Below are 24,985 nucleotides of genomic sequence, written 5' to 3'. Positions count from 1 at the left end.
AGGATACATATATATATTTTATTATATATTCAAATATATTACATGCATTTCAAGTCTCGTTTTCAAACATGCGCCTCATATATTACTTATTCAGTTTCGACACCCTTATTTTCCTCACTGTATGGGTTTAGGGCACGCATTGAGGAGTGAGATCGAAGTGGAGATGGGGACCTGAGAGCTAGGTTCACACCAGCAACATCGCCACCATCGCCCGAATCAGAAAACAACAACAAAATCAGCGAAGGGAAGTAAAACGCAGGTCCCAAACACAAAATACAAAACACCAAACACCGAAATTCCAGAAAGCCTAAAAAAATGAGGCACCACCACTACCAGCAGCAACAACAACAACAACAACAGCAGCAACAACAACGGCAAAGTAAACGACAACTAACCATAAGAAAAATGACCAGCGATAATTTTAATTTGAAACCAGTTTCTATGCTAAACAAAATTCTACGGCGCTGCGAAGAAAAGATCCAGTGGAGGAAACCAAATAAAAGACTCACAGAGCGAGGCTCTTCGCCTCTCGAAGATCGGGAGAGCGATCCGCAGAGAGCTGCGAAAGAATTTCTTGTGCCGAACCTGCGTCATGGGAGTGGGGAGTATGTACTCCAAGCCACGCCATGCCATACTCCTCCTCCTGATCTCCCTGGATTCTACTAGGACCGAGTGAGCACGACTGAGCACAATAACGAAAACAACTAGTGCACAGAGAAGAAAGATGGGTAAAAAGGGGTGGATTTCTAGGAAAATGGAGTGCTATAAGATACATATCATCTTAAAAAGCAATCTAAAATGGGTTGGGAACGGGTAGAAGTCGTAAATGGAATGGTATAAGGTGGAACTGGTAATGGTATATTGTAATAATCAGCTATAAATCACGATAAATATTATTCCATTACGATCTTTTATGATATAAGGTATCCAGAAATATTGAAATCCTTATAAGTAGTAAGCTCCATATGTCCACCGGCAATCTTCCAGTGCATCCGAGCCCACAGAAGTACCCGCAGTAATTTTTATTGTCGCTGTGTATGGGCCGCCGGTGGCTATTGAATCTCGTTGGACTGGACCGGACTGGACTGGACCGACGACCAAGATGAGGAGCGAAGCCCGGAGAGCGCTGTTCCTTCCGAACAAGAAAATGAAAAACGAAACTGCAACAAGTGAAAAATGTGTTGCAGATACAACAGGTATCTCTCTCTCTCCAGAGAGTCCAACTCAGTCGCTCTGCGGAGCGGCTTGAAAACCCGTCCGACGGCTTTTCCCAGTCCTCGGCTCTCAGCCGAATCTCGGCTGGATCCGTGGCCAGAGCCACTCAGTTCCGTTGAGACCACTGAGCGAGTGGCTTGGCCCGATATCTTCACTTCGAGGCGGATTAAAAGGCGCGCGTGCGCGGAACGGTTGACAAAAAAAGTGAAGGTGCGACCGCAGACCTCTGGATAGGCCCACCAAAACATAATACCCACGATCTATGTTACCCCGCAACATATGCTATATGTTATAGAAATATATAATCCGTCCACGGGATCAGATCAGCAGCTGGCCACCAAGTTTACCCATTTTTGTGGCTATATATATTGTGTGTGTGTGTGTGTCGCCGTTGCAAATTTTTATAAGTGAAAAATTCCAACAACGTTGCTGCTGCAGCTACAAGCCATATATACAAGAGCGAAAAATGAGGCAAAACACGTTTTGCTGAAGGAAAAAAAATACAAGAAAAAATAAATATGCTGCGTACGTGTGTGTGAGTGCAACAGTGTGAGTGCCGCCGTCTCTACAAGTGTGCGTGCGTGTGTGTGTGTGTGTGTGCGAGCCCACCAACACCAAAATGCATGTAAAAATGTGAAGAAAAATGGTAGGTACTCATAAACATTCATGCAGGATAGATATTTGCGGGCTGCCCCCTGCGAAACCCTCCAGTTTGCCCATATATCATATAAATCAGCTTGTATTCCAATCGGAGCAATGGAGTTTTTAGCCAATCTTGGCCAGCAAATTTGCATAAAATCAATAAGCGAGCTCAAATCACTTTTCCCAGCCCACGCGCATCTCAAGAAAGGCAGTTTTCAGCCAATGCAAATCGAAATGGGTGTCTGGTATGCAAGGTTATAATGGGATTAAAATAGATTGAAACAAAGGTAAATCCAACAGATAGAAAATTATTGGTTATCAATGTAAAGATAGAAGATACTGTAAAGTAAACTATTTCAGTTCTTTCTGAGCTTGCGGTTAGGCCAAAAAAACATTTATAGATCTATGGAAATACTTGAAGTCAACGGAAAGCGACAAACCAACACACAATACTGTGTAAAAAGCGTACAAGATTAATTGTGGAATTATTATGAGCCAACGGTAACGTAGGCAGTTGTGGTTGTAAAGGTTGGCCCCTGAAGTTGATGTCGATGTTGTTGTTTTCGGATTCGGATTGGGATTCGGTTTCGGATGCTGGGGCTCAGCCAAGAGTCGAGATCTTGAGCTGAGTTGAGTTGAGTTGAGCATGGGGCTGGCTGCCACGTAATGGTTGAAAATTGTCGTTTTTTCGGCCTGTTTTGTTATTGTCAGAAATATCGATGAGCGGGAGAAAGAAAAAGAAAAAGAAAATATTCCTGGGCAGTTGGACTCTCTCCACAGACCTTATAGCTGGTATCTCGCCGGAGAGCGAGATGTTCATGTAAATGAACATGGAAATATGAAAAACACGTTTCCAACTCGGCTTAACTGGAGCTGCACTGCAGCCACTGCGATGTAAAGTGAAAAGCTGAAATAAAATAAAAAAAATTCATAATAATAATAAGAAAAGGAGTCGCGAATGCCGAAGGCATCATCACGAAATTGCCAAGACTGGTTCTGTTCTTTTTCGGCGATTCTATGATATCTGCTCCCTTTGTTGTGGATTTGAGCTTGGATTTGGATTTGCATTGCAAATCGTCTGAAGCCGCATAAACTAGCCGGGTCATGCACGACTATATGGTATTTGGTTATTTTTTTTTATGAGCTCTCAAATATAGCCCGCACATCGATATTAGTGGCGTGGAAACCAGATATTCCATTGGCCAACGGTGCGTATGGGAAAGTGTAAAGGAGACGGATAAGGCGATATATGCATACATCAATCAAACAAATGGGCTCTGCTTTTCTTTCCTTTCTTCGAGACAATATTTAAATTTTTCTGCCATTCGTGTGGACTGTGAATAGTGAACTCCAAATGAGCTGTGAAGGTTTTGCGGCGGACAGCTCGTGGATCATCAATGAAAGTAATTTATTTGAATGGGGAGGTGTGGGATATTTCCCACCAAGACGTGATTAAAGTGTAAATCAAATTTACATTTTGATTGAAATCGGTGGTACATCCTATCGCATGTAGCTGTCGTTATATAACTTATTTTAACCTTTCTACTGAACTTTTTGTTGAAATATTAAAATTTTGACACTCCCATCAGCGGAGCTTTAGAAATTCTTAGAAAATTCGGTTTGGAGCGAGGATTACTAATGCACTAGGTATTGAAAAGCAACAGGGAACCCGAAAAAAATCCGGAGACGGACACAGACCTTTCTATGGATATGGATTTTCATATGTGTGTGGGGCAGCAATAAAGAAGACAAAACACCAAGACATAAAAAATATCTTTGATAGAGACCAACAACGAAATGAGAAGATTGCAAGGGAACAAAAACAACACCGACAGCTAACAATACCATTAGAGCAGGTAGATTTTTAAGATTAATGAACGGGTTCGGCTTGAAAAGCTTCAGAAAACAAAAACGAAATTTACGACGCATTTTTAGCCATGTATCCGAGGAGACAGAGAGATCCGATCCGATCCCATTCGATTCGATTCGTTTCGAGCCCCAGTCCAAATTCTGACAGATTCTGCGGGTCCACTGCCATGAGTTTCTTCTAGTTAGTCCATCTAGTGACCATCATAACCAAATGAGGAGGTATTTCTGTTCCGCATGTTTGATGTATTCATTTAGATACTTATATATAATCTCAATTCTTATTAAAAAATAAATATACCATTTTGGTTAGACTCTTTAGGAGCCAAACTATGTGCACTAATTAAATCCTACAATTTTAATAAGTGATATATCAATAATATTACTTCTGTGATTGCAACAAGGGTGTTTCCCAGGTCTATCACTTACCCAAATAGAAGTATGTGGCGTTTACGGTGCTCTGGTGTTAATACGAATACGATTCAGTTAGCTGGTTTCAGAGCGTTACTACTAGCGTTGGTGTAAAGGGGCGGAGGTGGCCAGGGGCTTGGCGTCTTTGTATTGATATTCTTAGAGTCTCAGGTTAACAAGAGATTGCCCACAAAGCATTAATTTGGTCCAAAGCTGACACGCATGCTATTAATGGAAATTTTCCCTTCCACCGGTCGTTGTCTCCGAGTGTTTCGGAATTTCGTTTGATTAATAGACGCCGCCTAAATCTTGATTAGATTTTTCTAAAAGCCTAGGACCAGCAGCCCCAGTTGGGGTCTGGGTCTCTGCATTTCAATCAACTTGACGCTGGACCGCAGCTTCTTTCGTTTCCATTCGCCCGTATTTCGTAGATTAAAGGAGAGCGTGGGTTGAAGAGGGTTCAGTTCACTTTTTGTGAGGTCATCGCAACAGGAGGATATATGTGGAAAAGCTATAGAAGCTATAGCCTTACGTGTTCTATTTGTGATAGTTAAGCTTGCAAGAGCTGGCTTTTATTTCTTTGAGTTCGTTGCCTCAGTCATTTAATATTCCTCCAGTTCGTTTCCTAAGTCATTTGATTTGCCTCCTAAATTTGTGTGTAATAATTTTTATTTAGTATGTTTGTTAAGTTTTTGGCTTGGGCTGCAGTTATAGTCGATTTTACGCTTTAGCGCCTCATATCTCACCGAATTGAGCTTTACTAATTTTATGCTCGACGGAGTATGAAAATGCTGATATGCCTGGTGAGCGCGGTGCATGAAAGCGGGCTGTTAATTGAAAGGCTTACGCCAACAAGTGGTACAAACACGTCAATAACTAATTAGCACTAAGCAACAATTACCTTAACCATAGCTAATTTCAATTTCACATTCTTTTCGTTGCAGGCGACAGACGAAAAATCAATAAATCATTATCATAAGTGATGCAAAATGACGAGTTCTACGATGCATTCAGAGTGTGAGCAACAAGACAAAAGTGCAACAAATGAAAGAAGTGCAACATAAATTTAGTACAAACATTAGAAACAGCCTCCAGATGGAGAGGCTACTGCTCCTGTTTTTCCTGCTCCTGGCCGGCAGGGAATCCTTGTGCCAAACAGGCGACACCAAACTGGAGCTACTGGCACCGCGTGGCCGGAGTTATGCCACCACCTATGAACAATATGCCGCCTTTCCGCGGAGAAGAAGCTCCTCATCCTCGCCATCGGGTGAGATGCAATCCCGTGCGGTGGACACCAGTGCCGATTTCGAGGTGCTCGAGGGTCAGCCGCGTGGTACCTCTGTTGGTTTTATACCCACAAAGCCAAAGTTCTCGTATCGATTCAATGAGCCTCCTCGGGAATTCACACTCGATCCGGTAACGGGTGAGGTGAAGACCAATGTGGTGCTCGATCGGGAAGGTATGCGGGATCACTACGACTTGGTGGTGCTCTCCTCCCAGCCCACCTATCCCATCGAGGTGCGGATTAAGGTTCTGGATGTCAACGACAATTCCCCGGAGTTTCCCGAACCCAGCATCGCGATTTCCTTCTCCGAAAGTGCCACTTCGGGTACTCGGTTGCTTCTCGATGCCGCCACAGATGCAGATGTGGGTGAGAACGGGGTCACTGATCAGTATGAGATCGTGGCTGGAAATGTGGACAACAAATTCCGGCTTGTGACTACGGCGAATCCCAGTGGAGACACCTCGTATTTGCACCTGGAAACCACAGGAAATCTCGACCGGGAGTCGCGCGGCAGCTACCAACTAAACATCTCTGCCAGAGATGGAGGATCTCCACCGCGTTTTGGCTACCTCCAAGTGAACGTTACCATTCTGGATGTCAATGATAATCCACCGATCTTCGATCACAGTGATTACAATGTCTCCCTAAACGAAACGGCTCTGCCGGGAACTCCAGTCGTGACCGTCATGGCTTCGGACAACGACTTGGGGGACAATAGCAAGATCACCTACTATCTGGCCGAAACGGAGCACCAATTCACGGTGAATCCGGAGACGGGAGTCATTTCCACCGCGGAACGTGTGAACTGCCCCCAGCAAACGAACGTGAAGAGCTCTACTAGCCAGAAAAGCTGCGTTTTCACTGTGTTCGCCCGGGATCATGGATCTCCACGGCAGGATGGACGCACCTATGTGACTGTGAACCTGCTGGACACAAACGATCACGACCCCATCATCACTTTCCGCTTCTTTCCGGATGGCGGAAAAGTGGCCACTGTGGATGAGAACGCTGTGAATGGGACTGTAGTGGCAGCCGTGGCAGTTAAAGATTCCGATTCCGGCCTAAATGGCAGAACTTCGGTGCGAATTGTTTCCGGTAATGAGCTGGGACACTTTCGCCTAGAAGAAGCTGCCGACTTGCATATAGTAAGGGTAAATGGAGTCCTGGATCGCGAGGAGATCGGGAAGTACAATCTGACCGTGGTGGCAATGGATCAAGGAACTCCGGCGAGAACGACCACGGCCCATCTTATCATCGATGTAAACGATGTGAATGATCATGAACCGGTGTTCGAGAAATCGGAATATTCCGCGGTGCTGAGTGAATTGGCACCCACGGGAAGTTTTGTGGCTTCAATCACAGCAACGGATGAGGATACTGGGGTCAATGCCCAGGTGCACTACGATATTCTCTCGGGAAATGAGCTCAAGTGGTTCTCCATGGATCCCCTAACGGGTTTGATTGTGACCACGGGTCCTTTGGACAGAGAGATTCGCGACACCGTTGAACTGAGCATCTCGGCCAGGGACGGTGGACCTAATCCCAAATTTGCGTACACTCAGCTGAAGGTGATCGTTCTGGACGAGAACGACGAGGCACCGCAGTTCAGCCAAAGGGAGCAGAATGTGACTTTAGGTGAGGACGCTCCTCCGCAAACGATTGTGGCTCTGATGACGGCCACTGATCATGATCAGGGCACGAATGGATCGGTGACCTTTGCCCTGGCGCCCAGTGTGGAGCGCCTGTACCCGCTACAGTTTGCACTCGATGCGTTGACGGGCCAATTAACAACGCGAAGGCCTCTGGATCGTGAGAAAATGTCGCGGTATGAGATCCCCGTGATTGCCCGCGATCAGGGAGCACCCACGCCCCAATCGGCCACGGCCACCGTTTGGCTGAATGTGGCCGATGTAAACGATAACGATCCTCAGTTTTATCCCAGGCACTACATCTACTCGCTCACCGATGACGATGATATCAAGCTCAAGGAGGAGGTGGAGAAGGAGAGGATCCTGCTCCATGTCACGGCCTCAGATAAAGACGATGGCGATAATGCCTTAATTGAGTACAGACTCGAGTCAGGTGGCGAGGGTCTCTTCCAGCTGGACGCCCGATCGGGAGCCATCAGCCTGCGTGGCGATGCTCCAGCATCCATGCACTGGAAACCCCACTACAAGCTCCTGATATCGGCGCGTGATGCTGGGCAGCGGCGGGGCCAGCAAGATGCCATTGTGGAAATGGTTCTCAAGTCCAAGTCGGAGATGCTTGAATGCGGTCAGGCACAAGCTGGTGGTTATGAGTTCCAGATGGTCGAGGATCACGAGCAGCAAAGGAACAGCCAACCAAATCGCGAGGTGGGCATCGTGCAGGTAAAATCCACGAATGGCAAGGCGAACTCTCATATCGAGTACGATATCATCCAAGGCGACAGGTCTCAGAATTTCCGAATCGATCCCAGAAGTGGTCGCATCACCACCGCCCGACCTTTGGATCGCGAGGAGCAGGCCAATTATCGTTTGACTATCTTGGCCAGCTCCAGCTCCAGTGCAGCCGCCAGCAGCGTTTCATATGGCCAGTGCATTGTTAATATAGCCATTATCGATCTGAATGATAATGCTCCCGTTTTCGCCTTGGATCGCGAGTCAGAGCCCACGATCTCGCTGCCGGAAAATGCGGCCGTGGGGCAGGAGATCTACCTATCCAGGGTCAGGGATCGGGATGCGGGCGTGAACAGCAGGATCAGCTATAGCCTCACCAACAATCCCAATCAGCAGTTCCGCATTGGACCGGTCACGGGAGTTCTCTACCTTCAGAGGCCCATAAGAGCAGAGCCTGGATCCCTGATCCACGTGGAGCTAATGGCCACGGATGCGGGTAGCCCTCCGCTCTCCAGTAAATTGAGTCTATCGGTGCTGATAGCCGATGTTAACGATCACACTCCCGTCTTCGATCACACATCCTATGAGACTTCCCTCCCAGAAACCACGAAAGTGAACACTAGATTTTTCGCGTTGGCTGCTACGGATATTGATTTGGGGGATAATGGTCGGATCTCGTACGAGATCATCGAGGGCAACACCGAGCGCATGTTTGGTGTCTTTCCCGATGGCTTCCTGTTTGTAAGAGCTCCACTCGATCGCGAGGAGCGCGATTACTATGCTCTAACTGTTTCTTGCCGGGATGCTGGTCAACCATCCAGATCTTCGGTGGTTCCACTTGTCATCCACGTGATCGATGAGAACGACAATGCCCCACAGTTCACCAACAGCACATTTACGTTTAGTATTCCGGAGAACGCTCCTGCAGACACTTTTGTGGGAAAGCTAACCGCAGTTGATCGGGATATCGGGAGAAATGCGGAGCTCAGTTTTACCCTGTCCAGTCAGACGCAGGACTTTACAATTGACACCAGGAATGGTTTCATAAAAACTCTGCGACCCTTCGATCGCGAGGCTCTGGTGAAAGTCAGCAGGAATGCGGATGCAGGCGGAGAGGATGGTTCCCTCAGGGGATCCATGGCTGGCAACTATATGCTACTGGAGGCCACCGTTTCGGACAATGGCATTCCACGCTTACAGGACAAAGTCAAGGTGAAGGTCATCGTCACCGATGTCAACGATAATGCGCCGGAATTCCTGAGAGCACCTTATCATGTTACCATTTCTGAGGGCGCCTCTGAAGGCACGCATATAACGCATGTCTTTACCCAAGATGCGGATGAGGGTCTGAATGGAGATGTGTACTACTCACTGGCGAAGGGAAATGAGGCTGGTCAGTTCAATTTGGACAGCGCCACAGGACAGCTTTCGTTGGCGCGCAGGTTGGACCGGGAGTCCCAGGAGATTCACCACCTGATCGTCGTGGCCAAGGATGCTGCTCTGAAGCATCCGCTGAGCTCCAATGCCAGCATTACAATTGTGGTTCTGGACGAGAACGACAATGCTCCGGAGTTCACGCAGTCGAGCAGTGAGGTTTCCGTTTTGGAGACAAGTCCAACGGGCACTGAATTGATGAGATTCAGAGCCAGTGATGCGGATCAAGGGGTCAATAGCCAGGTGGTCTTCAGTATATCGGCTGGAAATCGCCGTGACACCTTCCACATCGACAGCATTACGGGTAGCCTCTATCTCCACAAGCCTCTGGACTACGAGGACATAACCAGCTATACTCTCAACATCACGGCCTCGGATTGCGGCACTCCGTCGTTGTCTACCACCGTTTTGTACAACGTTCTCGTGGTGGATGACAACGACAATCCGCCCATCTTTCCCAGCACTGCGATTGTGCGGCAGATCAAGGAGGGCATTCCCCTGAAGACACCCATTGTGACCGTAACCGCCGACGATCCGGATTCGGGACTCAACGGCAAGGTTAGCTACGCCATAAGCAAGCAGGAACCCCAACTTCCACAGGGACGACACTTTGGCATAAACACGGAGACGGGTGTGATTCACACCCTGAGGGAGATTGATCGGGAATCCATTGATACCTTCCGGCTAACCGTGGTGGCCACGGATCGTGCTCAGCCTTCGGAGCGACAGCTCTCGACGGAAAAACTGGTCACCGTGATTGTGGAGGACATTAACGATAACGCACCAGTCTTTGTGTCCATGAATGCGGCTATCCTGCCTCCGAAGTTCTCGACTTCCAAGGGCAGCAGCACAGCGGTGATGCAGGTTCACGCCAAGGATGCGGACTCGTCGAGCAACGGATTGGTGACCTACGAGATTGTCAGTGGCCCCCAGGAGCTGTTCAAGCTGCAAAGGAACACGGGTGTCATAACCTTTACCCCAGGACCTCAGTTCAAGCAGGAGGTTCGCTACCAGCTGACCCTAAAGTCCACCGACGAAGCCGTTCAAAGCGAACGTCGCAGCAGCGAGGTCTACATCACAATCATAACGCCGGGCTCCGGCGGAAGTGAATCCTCCGTGCCGCAGTTCGAGCAACGGAGTAAGCTTTCCGGTTCCGTCTACGAGAACGAGCCAATTGGCACTAGTATTCTGACTGTGACCGCTCATCTGGCGTCCGCCGAGATAGAATACTTTGTGACGAATGTTACGGCAGCCGGATCGCGTGGTCAGGTGGATCGCCTCTTCGACATCGATGCCAAGCTGGGAATTCTGTCCACCGCCGCTGAGCTGGACCGTGAGGCCGGACCAGAGGAGTACGAGGTGGAGGTCTACGCCATCGCACTTGGCGGTCAGCCACGTACATCCCGAACGAAGGTGAGTTACTAGAAACCTCATTCGATCACCAAGTAATATTTAAAACTGAGAAAAGGATTCTATTGAAATTATAAACAAGTAGCTACCTGTTTTGTGTTTTTTAACTACATGAAACCTTCCTTTTGTTGCACCCAAACTGAGGACACCATGCATCATACTTACTTTGATCAAAAGGTCCGGAATCCGAGTGGGGGTTTATCAGATTCCGATTACTTACATAAAGGGGCTTTCGAACTGACTTCGTGGACCGACCTTTCCTTTACCTTGGAACGAAAGGTACTCCTTGCCAGAAATGAGTATATAGGGAATATGGGATATTGTTGCCGAGTCGGCCATTTCTGGGGCAGTTTCAAGGGCTTATCAGTGCAAGTCGAGACCGCACTAATGCGCTTTTAATGTCTTGTGCTGATATGAAATGTTGATTACACGCCAACCACTCCGGAGCTCCAGCTCCAGCTCCATCCAGCCCCAGTCCCTCAGTCATCCTTTTGTGCACATGCACATGCGGTTATGCCTTCAGATTCAGATGCAAATTAACAGGCCAACGAAGAGGACTCGCCGGCCGCTTCCCTAAGCCGCCCGGCTATCTGCTGAATGAATTTGAAGGGGGGAGGGGGGTACAGTGCAGCAGGGGCAAGCAGACAGACCTGTGTATCGAGAAAATATTTCACATCCCAGCGCTGCATAAATGGGCCGCAGGGATAGAATTATAATAAGTTGCTACATTGGCAGATGCCTTTAATTATGCCCAGTACCCTACTCAGCGTTGTCCAGGCATCCCGATGGTCCGCGGACCGCCCCTCTGCGTTTGCAGGGTATATTGCCGACCTCTGCGAACCAACTCATACTGGTTTTCGAGCGAAAATAAAAAAGCCAGAAGAGAGAACAAAGGCAAAAGGAGCACGGCTCAAGTACACTCAAACAAATTAGGTAATTAAAGTGTAATAACTATGATTGAGTTGTTAATTAAACAGTATGGATTTCGTATTATGAACTACTTGCTGAAACGATTATACTTAAGTGCATCTGAAGTTTAATTGCATGTGGCTGAAAAATATTAATCTATTGTTCACTTTGCATAAACTTTAACAGCAGTAAAATTATAGCAAATTTTTCGGTTTGATTCTTGAACTTAAATTTATAGGTAGATTACCTCATCCTTTTTCCCTTGTGTAGCCATTTTCGATTCTCCACTCTACAGTCTTCTCTTCGCGGCCAGATTCTTCGGCTCTGCAGACAGACGTCGAGCTCCTGCCGCTTTTTGCCCCTTTTAGCCGCTCCGCGTGTTCATGGCCAACACGTCGTATGCGTAGGTATGCCAACAATGCACGCATGCAAATGTGTGTAGCTCCATTTCCAGTTCCAGTTTCGTGCAAGCGGCGGCTGCAGCGGAAAAAGGTAGAAGAAACCCAGCCTTGGGTTAGTACAAGCAACTATGGTTTAGTGGATGTTTCGATCGCTGGTCCTCGCGTGCGAAGATCGTTTCAATCAATTCATTGTTGCATTGATTTAAAACGATTGTCATGTTTTCAATTTTTTTCGCGTTAATTTTAAATAACTTTAATGCCGAGACTGCAAGAAAACCACGCTCTATCCGCTCAGCAATGCAAGCCGACGAATTTGGAGGCAGTCCTAATTAAATGCATTAGCTAATCCCCAATTTTCCGTAATTCGACTTAGTTAAAAAGGGTAAAGAATGTATACACACGTTCATAGCGTTTAGTGTTGGCCATAATGATCTTAGAATCCCATTTAGCTGCTTTCTAGTCCGCAGATCTTTGCCTGCTTTCGAAACGAAGGCAATTAAATGTGAGCAAACAAGCGAGTGAATGTCATTTAGCTTTCCATCAAAATGTCCCCTGATCCGAGTGCAGGGTTTGCAATTTCACGCAAATTTATGGCCATCCCAAGGCCAGTTTCTGTGTCCAGCCGGATTCTTTTTCTGGCCATTAAGCGGTTTGACAAATGGTAACATTTTCTGCAGCTGCACCCGCTTTCCACCGCCCCAAATTAGTTCAATTAGCCGCACACATTTCACCCGGCCTCGGGCATCCAAATGGTGTTTCGCTCCAAAGGCTGCCCACTAATGCATTCGTGAGTGGAAGTGGATCCCTAGCTCGGTCCTAGCATCCGCCGTCTGATGTTACAAATTTGCATAAATTTTATTACAAATGCAGTATTTACTCGCCCGGCACCGACTTAACACCATCACCTCAGCACACGACGCTATATATTTTACGAGTGAATCTGTTGTCGAGAATTTATGGCCTCATGGGCTCCTCTTCTCTGCCCTCCATGTGCGACACTACCAAGTAATAAGAGTTGGCTTTTGTAGAGCGCTAGCTGGACTTGCAAAAAGGCTAAGCGCATATCGATACTTCGTCCTTTGCGACTCTTGTACAAGGCATTTCTCTTCGCACATAATGACTTTAGAAAGGCACTTGCAAATGGTACATTAATTAGAACTAGTAAGGAAAAATAATTATAAACATTAAAGTGCCGCAATAAAGGTTAAGAAGCCGGTTTCGTTCGTGCCGGTCGCGATGAGAAGTGGCCTAAACTATAATTCGCTCGGTCATAAGCAGAAAGTTCAAGCAACTGGTATCGCATATCCCATAAACCATGTACCATTACCATTACCCAGTGTAAGCGGGTCAATTCGAGGCCAGGTTAAGCGAGATGAAGAATGCGATTGACATTGCGACAAAAGTTTGGTGGCCACATAAGTGGAGGCTCGTACATAGAATACTCTGGGCATTTAGTGCCGAATATGGAACTAGTTTCCGCTCGATGCCATATCGCCGTTGCCAGTTTGTGGTCCTCCTCCTGCCAAGTGGGTCAGTGTTATTGACGCAACGAATACGCTTTATGTATCTTTCTGCAGGTCAGAGTAACCGTTCTCGACAAGAACGATAGTCCGCCACAGTTCCTGGACACACCGTTCGTCTACAATGTCAGCGAGGATCTCCAGATTGGACACACCATCTCCACGCTGCGGGCCCACGATCCGGATACTCTTGGTTCGGTGACGTTCCTTCTGATGGATGGGCACGATGGCAAGTTCCTGCTGGAGCCGTCCACTGGAAAACTTATGCTCAACGATACCCTCGATCGGGAGACAAAGAGCAAGTACGAGCTAAGGATTCGCGTGTCCGACGGAGTGCAGTACACGGAGGCATATGCCACCATCCAGGTGAGAAATCTTCTAACCATTTTAGGTACAGCATCCTGTATTTTTAAATAATTCTTTAAACTCCCTATCAGGTGAGCGATACCAATGATAATCCACCCTTGTTCGAGGATACCGTGTACTCCTTTGACATACCGGAAAATGCTCAACGAGGCTACCAAGTGGGTCAGATTGTGGCCAAGGATGCCGATCTGGGCCAGAATGCCCAGTTGTCCTACGGCGTGGTCTCGGATTGGGCCAACGACGTCTTCAGCCTGAATCCACAAACAGGAATGCTGACCCTGACCGCTCGACTGGATTACGAAGAGGTGGGAAGATGATATGATATATTTGGAGTTCAAAAATACTTACTTTATTTAATTTATTAGGTTCAGCATTACATCCTGATAGTTCAGGCGCAGGATAATGGCCAACCCAGCTTGTCCACCACCATAACGGTCTACTGCAATGTCCTCGATCTGAACGATAATGCACCTATTTTCGATCCCATGAGCTATTCCAGCGAGGTGTTCGAGAATGTGCCCATCGCCACGGAGGTGGTCACTGTGTCAGCAAAGGATATAGACTCGGGTAAGCTGGAGCCGCTGTTACCTCCCGCAGATTCCTTATTACCAAGCATATCACTTTATTTATGGCAGGCAACAATGGGCTCATTGAGTACAGCATCACCGCAGGAGACGTCGACTCAGAGTTCGGAATCGATAGCAATGGCACTATCCGCACTCGCCGCAACTTGGACAGGGAACACCGATCGGCGTACACACTTACGGTTACCGCACGAGATTGTGCCGACGAATTCGCATCCTTCAGCGAACTGGAGGAGACGCAGCTGAAGCTCAAGTACCGATCGCCTAGAAAGTACCAACAAACACGACAAGAGTTTTTGGCCCATCAAAAGCAGCAGCGACTCTCTTCGACTGTAAAGGTAAGTTTCCTTCAAGGATATTTCAAATCTGGAACCATGAGTTCTTGAAAGTCGGCTCTTGGTTCTAATCTTGCTGTTGAACAGAAAAGCTGTTAACGAGACTGTCAGGTCAGACTGAAACGTTAAGTTCGTGAAGCCCTAATTAAATTGAAGACTAGTTTCAGGCATGGCCAAACCCGTTTGCTTCCTTTATGGGTTGTTTGGCAGTTTGAAAAACGTACTTACATTCACCGTTTTATCTAGAATGCCATGAAACACAATTAGCCAAATACTGATCAGCACCTTTTTTCAGGTGACGATACTCATCAAAGATGTCAACGACGAAGTGCCCGTCTTCGTTTCCGCAAACGAAACGGCGATCATGGAGAACGTGGCCATCAATACGGTCGTTATCGCTGTCAAGGCTGTCGACAATGACGAGGGCCGCAACGGGTACATCGATTATCTGATGAAGGAGGCTGGAGATGAGGACATGGGTCAATCCGATCCGTTGCCCTTCTCCCTCAATCCCACCGATGGACAGTTGCGCGTAGTCGATGCCTTGGACCGTGAGTTGCGCTCAAGTTATCTGCTCAATATCACAGCCCGAGATCGTGGAGAGCCACCCCAGTCCACGGAGACGCAGTTGCTCATTCGGATCCTGGACGAGAACGACAATAGTCCCGTCTTCGATCCGAAGCAATACTCTGCCTCGGTGGCGGAAAACGCCAGCATTGGAGCCATGGTTCTTCAGGTATCTGCCACGGATGTGGATGAAGGCGCAAATGGACGCATCCGCTATTCCATAGTGCTGGGCGATCAGAACCATGACTTCAGCATCAGCGAGGATACGGGTGTGGTGCGGGTGGCCAAGAACCTGAACTACGAGCGACTTTCCCGATACTCCCTCACCGTGCGAGCCGAGGATTGTGCCTTGGAGAGTCCTGCCGGCGACACTGCCGAGCTGACCATCAACATCCTGGACATCAACGATAATAGACCAACGTTTTTGGATTCCCCATATTTGGCACGTGTCATGGAGAACACTGTACCGCCAAATGGTGGATATGTGCTCACTGTAAACGCCTATGATGCGGACACTCCACCGCTGAACTCGCAGGTGCGCTACTTCCTCAAGGAAGGCGATAGTGATCTCTTCCGCATCAACGCCTCCTCGGGTGACATCGCGCTGTTGAAACCCCTGGATCGAGAGCAGCAGAGCGAGTACACGCTGACACTGGTGGCTATGGATACGGGTTCGCCTCCACTTACGGGCACGGGAATTGTTCGAGTGGAGGTACAGGACATTAATGACAACGATCCGGTATTCGAATTGCAGTCCTATCATGCCACTGTGCGCGAGAATTTGCCGGCGGGAACTCATGTCCTGACCCCCAGAGCAACGGATAAGGACGAAGGACTAAATGCCAAGCTGCGCTTTAACTTGTTGGGAGAGCACATGCATCGGTTCCACATAGATTCCGAAACGGGCGAGATCAGCACAGCTACAACTCTCGATCGTGAGGAGACTTCCGTGTACCACTTGACCTTAATGGCCCAGGATAGCTCGATTACCGAGCCACGAGCCTCGTCCGTAAATCTGACAATCAGTGTGTCCGATGTCAATGACAATATCCCGAAATTCGATTCGACCACCTACAACGTAGCAGTTCCGGAGAGGATCAGTAAGGGTGAGTTCGTGTTTGGAGCTCGAGCATTGGACTTGGATGATGGCGAGAATGCCGTGGTGCATTACACCATTAGCGGGCGAGATCAACACTACTTTGATATCAACACCAAAACGGGTGTGGTGAGCACCAAGCTGGAGCTTAAGACCAAGACCAAGTCCCCTGATGATTTGACCTACACGATTGTGATATCTGCAATGGATCAGGGTGAGCAACCTCTTAGTGCCAAGGCTGAGCTTACAGTTTTCCTCCGACCACCGGAGCTCTTTCCCACCTTTGCCTACATGGCCAACAGTCACTTTACCATGTCAGAGGATGTTAAGCCTGGCAAGATGATAACCAAGGTCAGTGCCACTTCGCCCAAAAAGGGTTTGGTGGGCAAAATTCGCTATGCCATAGCCGGCGGAATAATGGGGGATTCTCTCAGAGTGGATCCCAATAGCGGATTGCTGAGCGTTGGGCAGGATGGCCTGGACTATGAGCTGACACATCTGTATGAGATTTGGATTGAGGCAGCCGATGCAGACACGCTAAGCCTGCGTAGTGTAACTCTTATAACGCTCAACGTAACGGATGCCAATGACAATGCTCCCGTCATGGAACAGCTCATTTACAATGCCGAGGTCCTGGAGGAGGAGTCCCCACCCCAGTTGATAGCCGTTGTGAAAGCCAGCGATCGAGACTCCGGCGACAATGGAAATGTCATCTATCGCCTGCAGAATGACTTCGACGGCACCTTTGAGATCACGGAATCGGGTGAGATTTACACCAGGATGCGACTGGATCGCGAGGAGATCGGCGACTATGCGTTCGTGGTGGAGGCCGTTGACCAGGGTGTTCCTCATTTGACGGGAACAGCTAGTGTCCTACTGCATCTACTGGACAAGAACGACAACCCGCCCAAGTTCACACGCCTCTTTTCCCTGAATGTAACCGAGAACGCCGAGATCGGTAGCTTTGTGATCCGCGTCACCTCTTCCGATTTGGACCTTGGTGCAAATGCCAATGCTTCCTACTCCTTCAGCGAGAATCCCGGCGAGAAGTTTCGCATCGAGCCGCAGAGCGGAAACATCACAGTGGCCGGGCATCTTGATCGCGAGCAACAGGATGAGTACATCCTCAAAGTGGTGGCCTCTGATGGAGCCTGGCGTGCCGAGACACCCATTACCATCACGATTCAGGACCAGAACGACAATGCTCCCGAATTCGAGCATAGTTTCTACAGCTTCAGCTTCCCGGAGCTCCAGCAATCGATTGCTTTGGTGGGCCAGATCATAGCCACGGATCGCGATAAACAGGGTCCCAACTCAGTGATCTCCTACTCGCTACAGCAGCCGTCGCCCATGTTCAGCATAGATCCTGCCACGGGTGAGGTCTTCAGTAAGAAGGTACGTACTTGAATCCAATCTATTAGACATATCTTAATGACTTGAATTCCCGACAGGCGGTTCGCTTTAAGCACTTTCAGTACGTTCGCTCACCGGAGAACATGTACGCCCTCACCGTTCTAGCCACGGATAATGGTAAACCTCCTCTGTACTCTGAGTGCCTGGTGAACATCAACATCGTCGACGCCCACAACAATCCTCCAAAGTTCGAACAGGAGGAGTATCTGGCGCCACTGCCACAGGATGCAGTTCGTGGTCAGCGAATAGTTCGGGTCCACGCAAACGACAAACATGATCTGGGCACCAACGAAATGGACTATTCCTTGATGACATTCAATTTGAGTTCGATCTTCACTATCGGCAGACACGATGGTTGGATTACTCTGGTCAAACCCATCCAAGTGCCGCCTAACACTCGATATGAACTGGTTGTTAGGGCCACCGATCGTGGTGTTCCTCCCCAGTCGGATGAGACTCGAGTCGTAATCGTCGTAACCGGGGAGAACTTGGACACACCTAGATTTACAGTAAACAGCTATCAAGTGATTGTGCCGGAGAATGAGCCTGTTGGGTCCACAATCCTAACTGTGGGCGCAACTGACGGTGATACGGGTCCCAACGGAATGCTCCGCTACTCGATTTCCGGTGGCAATGAGCGTCAAGACTTCAGTGTGGACGAACGCACGGGTGGCATCGTGATACAGCAGCAATTGGATTATGATCTGATACAGGAGTACCATTTGAATATCACCGTTCAGGATCTGGGCTACCATCCACTATCCTCCGTTGCAATGCTTACGATCATCCTGACTGATGTTAACGACAATCCACCTGTGTTTAATCACAAGGAATACCACTGTTATATACCTGAAAACAAGCCGGCTGGCACCTTTGTATTCCAGGCTCATGCCACGGATAAGGATTCACCCAAAAATGCTATTATCCATTATGCATTCCTGCCCAGCGGACCGGACAGGCACTTCTTCATAATGAACCAGAGCAATGGCACCATTTCGTCGGCAGTTTCCTTCGACTATGAGGAGCGCCGCATCTACACACTGCAGATAAAGGCGAAAAATCCCGATTCGAGCATGGAGAGCTACGCCAATCTCTACGTGCATGTGCTGGGCGTGAATGAGTTTTATCCACAGTTCCTGCAGCCCGTCTTTCACTTTGACGTATCGGAAACATCGGCGGTGGGCACAAGAGTGGGTGCCGTCCAGGCCACCGATAAGGACAGCGGCGAGGATGGACGTGTCTACTACCTTCTGGTGGGTTCCAGTAACGACAAGGGATTCCGCATCGATACCAATACGGGCTTGATTTATGTAGCCCGACACTTGGACAGGGAGACACAAAACCGTGTGGTGCTCACAGTCATGGCCAAAAACTATGGCAGTATTCGGGGAAACGACACTGACGAGGCACAAGTGATTATATCGATTCAGGATGGCAACGATCCACCGGAGTTCATAAAGCACTACTACACCTCCACGATTTCCGAGGCAGCTCCGGTTGGCACGAAGGTCACAACGGTCAAGGCCATTGACAAGGATGTGCGCACACAAAATAATCAGTTTAGCTATTCGATCATCAATGGCAACCTGAAGCAGAGCTTTAAGATAGATGTGCAAACGGGTGAGATTAGCACGGCAAGTCGCTTGGATCGTGAGGAGACATCCACCTATAACTTGGTGATTGGAGCCATTGACACGGGACTGCCTCCACAGACGGGCAGTGCGACGGTGCACATAGAACTAGAAGATGTGAACGACAATGGACCCACCTTCACGGCTGAGGGTCTGAATGGTTATATATCCGAGAATGAACCGGCTGGCACTTCCATTATGACACTAATGGCCAGTGATCCCGATCTACCGCGCAATGGAGGACCCTTCACCTACCAGTTGGTTGGTGGAAAGCACAAGTCCTGGCTAAGTGTGGACAGAAACTCTGGTGTGGTTAGGTCCACAACCAGCTTCGATCGGGAAATGACACCAGTTCTAGAGGCCTTGATTGAGGTCGAGGACAGTGGAAAGCCCAAGCAGAAGTCCCAGCACCTACTCACGATCACAGTATTGGATCAGAATGATAATCCATCGACCACGAGGAGCTTGCACATAGCTGTCAGTCTGTTTAACGGCGATCTGCCTTCGAATGTGAAGCTGGCCGATGTGCGTCCCAATGATATTGACATCGTGGGCGATTATCGTTGTCGCCTCCAGAAGAATCCCGCCCAGAGTCAGTTGCAGTTGGCTATTCCCCGGGCCTGTGATCTGATCACCACCTCACATACGACGCCGATAGCTTCTGTTTTCAGCTTTACGGGAAATGATGGAAAGCATGGGGATGTTAGCTCCAAAGTTAGTGTTGCCTTCCAGAGTTTTAACAACGAAACATTGGCCAACTCAGTGTCCATCATGGTACGGAATATGACAGCTAACCACTTCTTGGCTAACCACTATCGACCAATTTTGGAGATGATTAAGTCCAGAATGAATAACGAGGATGAGGTCATCTTGTATAGCCTTCTAGAGGGTGGCAGTGGCAACTCTACGAATCTCCAACTGCTAATGGCAGTCAGATCGGCCAAGACGAGTTACCAACAACCCAAATATTTGATTGAACGCTTGCGGGAGAAGCGTTCAGCGTTTTCCGAGCTCCTGCAAAAGGAGGTGATTGTGGGCTATGAGCCCTGCAGTGAGCCGGATGTTTGTGAAAATGGCGGAGTCTGCAGTGCCACCATGCGACTGCTGGATGCCCACAGCTTTGTTATCCAAGACAGTCCCGCCTTGGTGCTGAGTGGTCCTCGGGTTGTGCACGACTACAGCTGCCAGTGCACCAGTGGATTCTCGGGCGAGCAGTGCAGTCGTCGGCAGGATCCTTGCCTGCCCAATCCTTGCCACTCGCAGGTCCAGTGCCGTCGCCTGGGAAGCGATTTCCAGTGCATGTGTCCTGCCAGTCGGGATGGCAAGCTCTGCGAGAAGGAGCGCAGTGACGTGTGCTACAGCAAGCCGTGTCGCAATGGAGGAAGTTGCCAACGCAGTCCGGACGGATCCTCCTACTTCTGCCTATGCCGTCCCGGATTCCGTGGCAATCAGTGCGAGAGCGTGTCGGACTCCTGCCGACCCAATCCCTGCCTGCACGGTGGCTTGTGCGTTAGTCTCAAGCCGGGATACAAGTGCAACTGCACGCCGGGACGATATGGACGACATTGCGAGCGCTTCAGCTACGGATTCCAACCTCTGTCCTACATGACTTTTCCCGCTCTGGATGTGACCACCAATGATATATCCATTGTGTTCGCCACTACGAAGCCCAACTCCCTATTGCTATACAACTACGGGATGCAGAGTGGCGGCAGATCCGACTTCCTGGCCATCGAACTGGTGCACGGCAGGGCGTATTTCTCATCTGGAGGAGCTCGTACCGCCATCAGTACTGTGATTGCTGGACGAAATCTGGCTGACGGCGGTTGGCACAAGGTTACGGCCACCCGGAATGGACGTGTGATGTCACTCAGCGTGGCCAAGTGCGCGGATTCCGGGGACGTTTGTACGGAATGCCTGCCCGGAGACTCTAGCTGCTATGCGGACGAAGTGGGACCAGTGGGGTAAGCTTAGGATGAATCTATTACATTTATCAGACCTCTAATTATTTTTATATCCCCCACAGAACACTGAACTTCAACAAACAACCCCTGATGATCGGTGGCTTGTCCTCGGCTGATCCTATCTTGGAGCGACCTGGTCAAGTGCACAGTGATGATCTCGTTGGCTGTCTGCACAGTGTTCACATCGGAGGACGCGCCCTGAACCTCAGCTCGCCGCTCCAGCAGAGAGGTATTTTGGCCGGATGCAATCGGCAGGCGTGTCAACCAGCTCTGGCGGCCGAACGCTGTGGAGGATTCGCAGGACAATGCATCGACCGGTGGTCCAGTTCGCTATGTCAGTGCGGCGGTCACTTACAGTCGCCCGATTGCTCGGACTCCTTGGAACCCATCACCCTGGGCGAAGGTGCCTTTGTGGAGTTCAGGATTTCGGAGATATATCGTCGCATGCAGCTGCTGGACAATCTGTATAACAGCAAGAGTGCCTGGCTGGATAATCCTCAGATGAGGGAACGTCGAGCCGTGAGCAATTTCAGCACAGCTTCCCAGATCTACGAGGCTCCAAAGATGCTTAGCATGCTGTTCCGCACCTACAAGGATCAGGGTCAGATCCTTTATGCGGCCACCAATCAAATGTTTACCTCATTGTCCCTGCGCGAGGGTCGTCTGGTTTACTACTCCAAGCAGCATCTTACCATCAACATGACGGTGCAGGAAACATCTTCGCTGAACGATGGCAAGTGGCACAATGTGAGTTTGTTCAGCGAGAGTCGAAGTCTGAGACTCATTGTCGATGGAAGGCAAGTGGGTGATGAGCTGGATATTGCCGGCGTGCACGACTTCCTCGATCCCTATTTGACCACTCTGAATGTGGGTGGTGAAGCCTTTGTTGGCTGCCTGGCCAATGTGACGGTGAACAACGAACTGCAGCCGCTGAACGGATCAGGCAGCATCTTTCCGGAGGTTCGATATCACGGCAAGATTGAGTCCGGCTGCAGCGGAGACATTGGGCAAGATGCCGCCCAGGTGGCCGATCCTCTGAGCATTGGCTTCACCCTGGTCATTGTCTTCTTCGTCATTCTGGTGGTGGCTATTCTAGGCTCCTATGTTATCTATCGATTCCGCGGAAAGCAGGAGAAGATTGGTAGCTTGAGTTGCGGTGTGCCCGGCTTCAAGATCAAGCACCCTGGTGGTCCAGTGACGCAGAGTCAGGTGGATCACGTCTTGGTTCGCAACCTGCATCCCAGTGAAGCCCCTTCACCGCCAGTTGGAGCTGGAGATCATATGCGGCCACCAGTGGGTAGCCATCACCTGGTCGGTCCCGAACTGTTGACCAAGAAGTTCAAGGAACCCACTGCGGAGATGCCACAGCCACAGCAGCAGCAGCAACGTCCCCAGCGACCCGATATCATAGAGCGCGAGAGTCCTCTGATAAGGGAGGATCATCACCTGCCCATTCCGCCGCTCCATCCACTCCCCCTGGAGCACGCCAGTTCCGTGGACATGGGTTCCGAGTACCCGGAGCACTATGACCTGGAGAACGCCAGCTCCATTGCTCCCTCCGACATTGATATAGTGTATCACTACAAGGGCTATCGGGAGGCTGCTGGCCTACGGAAGTACAAGGCCAGTGTTCCACCTGTTTCCGCCTACACGCATCACAAGCATCAGAACTCTGGCTCTCAGCAGCAGCAGCAACAGCATCGCCACACAGCTCCCTTTGTGAGCCGGAACCAAGGTGGCCAGCCGCCTCCGCCGCCCACCAGTGCATCCCGCACCCATCAGAGCACTCCGCTGGCCCGGCTCTCGCCCAGCTCGGAGTTGAGTTCCCAGCAGCCGCGCATTCTCACTTTGCACGACATTTCCGGGAAGCCGCTGCAAAGTGCCCTGCTGGCCACCACCTCCAGTTCCGGTGGCGTTGGCAAGGACGTCCACAGCAACAGCGAACGCAGCCTGAACAGCCCGGTTATGTCGCAGCTGTCCGGCCAAAGTTCCAGTGCGAGTAGACAGAAGCCCGGAGTGCCACAGCAGCAGGCGCAGCAAACTTCCATGGGCTTGACTGCCGAAGAGATTGAGCGGCTGAATGGCAGACCGCGAACTTGCAGCCTGATCTCCACCCTGGATGCCGTCTCCTCCAGCAGCGAGGCGCCTCGAGTGTCGAGCAGTGCCCTGCATATGTCTCTTGGCGGAGATGTGGATGCCCATAGTTCGACTTCCACCGACGAAAGCGGCAACGACAGCTTCACGTGCTCGGAGATCGAGTACGACAACAACAGTCTCAGTGGCGATGGCAAGTATTCCACCAGCAAGAGTCTACTGGATGGACGTAGCCCGGTGTCCAGAGCACTAAGCGGTGGAGAGACGAGCAGAAATCCACCGACAACTGTGGTCAAGACCCCGCCCATTCCGCCGCACGCCTACGATGGATTCGAGTCATCCTTTCGCGGATCGCTCAGCACGCTCGTGGCCAGCGACGATGATATAGCCAACCACCTGAGTGGTATCTACCGCAAGGCCAATGGAGCGGCATCCCCATCGGCCACCACCCTCGGCTGGGAGTATCTGCTCAACTGGGGACCCAGCTACGAAAACCTGATGGGCGTCTTCAAGGACATCGCCGAGCTGCCGGACACAAATGGACCGTCGCAGCAACAGCAGCAGCAAACCCAAGTGGTGTCCACGCTACGAATGCCATCATCGAATGGGCCGGCGGCTCCAGAGGAGTACGTGTAATTCATCTACAACGAAAGCTAAAGTGTTCCTAAAGTCTGAGCCAATTCACTGCAAACATGTCAAAATTGAAAACTTAAAACTATTCAATGACTTTTCCAATTCTGTGTGGTCAAAAACAAAGAGATAAGTTCTCGATAGTACGTAAATGTATTTGTAAATTTTGTGTAAAGCTACATCTTTTCATAGTAGACCCTAAGTAATGCCATTTTATTTTGCAATGTACAACGAAAACGTAACGAGGATAGATAGTAAGTTAAACAAAGTGTAGAATCGTGCATATGTCGGACAATAAGCAACTAATCTTATGAGAACGCCTTGTATCAAGGTCAACCATCCTAAGTGCACTTTTTGTTAAGGGTTCGAAAGTTAAAAAACAATAACGACTGATATGTACTTCCGTACATTAACACACCCAGTTAATTTCAATTGCTGATTATTTCGATTTCTGTACTTGTGTATATGTTTTCCGAGTGCTATATTAAGATAGTTTCAGCACCAGTGTGTACTGATTTGTGTCGCCATTTAAGTACATTCTAACATTGCTCTAATTTATTGACAATCTCGCCAACATCCCCTTACTGCCTTAGTCGTACTTATAGATAATTAATGTCAGAGATACTTCGCATTCCTCTAGATATAAACGCAAACACCTTGTATATGTATGTAATTCGTAGTGAAATGTTATTAAATACATATTAACCATCATATTAGTTGCATTCTGATTTTTGGAAACCTTTATTTATTACGACTTTTAATTTCAAATTTTTCTTTGGCGCCAAACTACTGTGCTATTTTCAGTGTTACCAGACATCATATAGACAAAGACCT

At 49.2% G+C, this 24,985-nt stretch overlaps 1 protein-coding gene across 1 annotated transcript; it reads left to right on the top strand.

The window, feature by feature from the left end:
• The first annotated feature begins 1,337 nt into the window (after positions 1 to 1,337).
• Positions 1,338 to 24,864, top strand: LOC117150697 (cadherin-related tumor suppressor). Its single transcript, XM_033317709.1, has 9 exons — positions 1,338 to 1,861; positions 5,079 to 10,644; positions 13,529 to 13,837; positions 13,909 to 14,142; positions 14,203 to 14,404; positions 14,473 to 14,759; positions 15,052 to 17,814; positions 17,871 to 21,427; positions 21,490 to 24,864. Exons 2-9 carry the CDS (start codon positions 5,179 to 5,181, stop codon positions 24,155 to 24,157), a joined length of 15,486 nt encoding a protein of 5,161 aa, XP_033173600.1. The 5' UTR covers positions 1,338 to 1,861; positions 5,079 to 5,178; the 3' UTR covers positions 24,158 to 24,864.
• Positions 24,865 to 24,985: the final 121 nt, after the last annotated feature.

The sequence above is a fragment of the Drosophila mauritiana genome, chromosome 2L (assembly GCF_004382145.1).
Source record: "Drosophila mauritiana strain mau12 chromosome 2L, ASM438214v1, whole genome shotgun sequence".
In the NCBI taxonomy this organism is placed as follows: Eukaryota; Metazoa; Arthropoda; class Insecta; order Diptera; family Drosophilidae; genus Drosophila; species Drosophila mauritiana.
The sequence above is the reverse complement of the archived record's forward strand: the minus strand, read 5'-3'. Positions and strand labels throughout refer to the sequence as shown.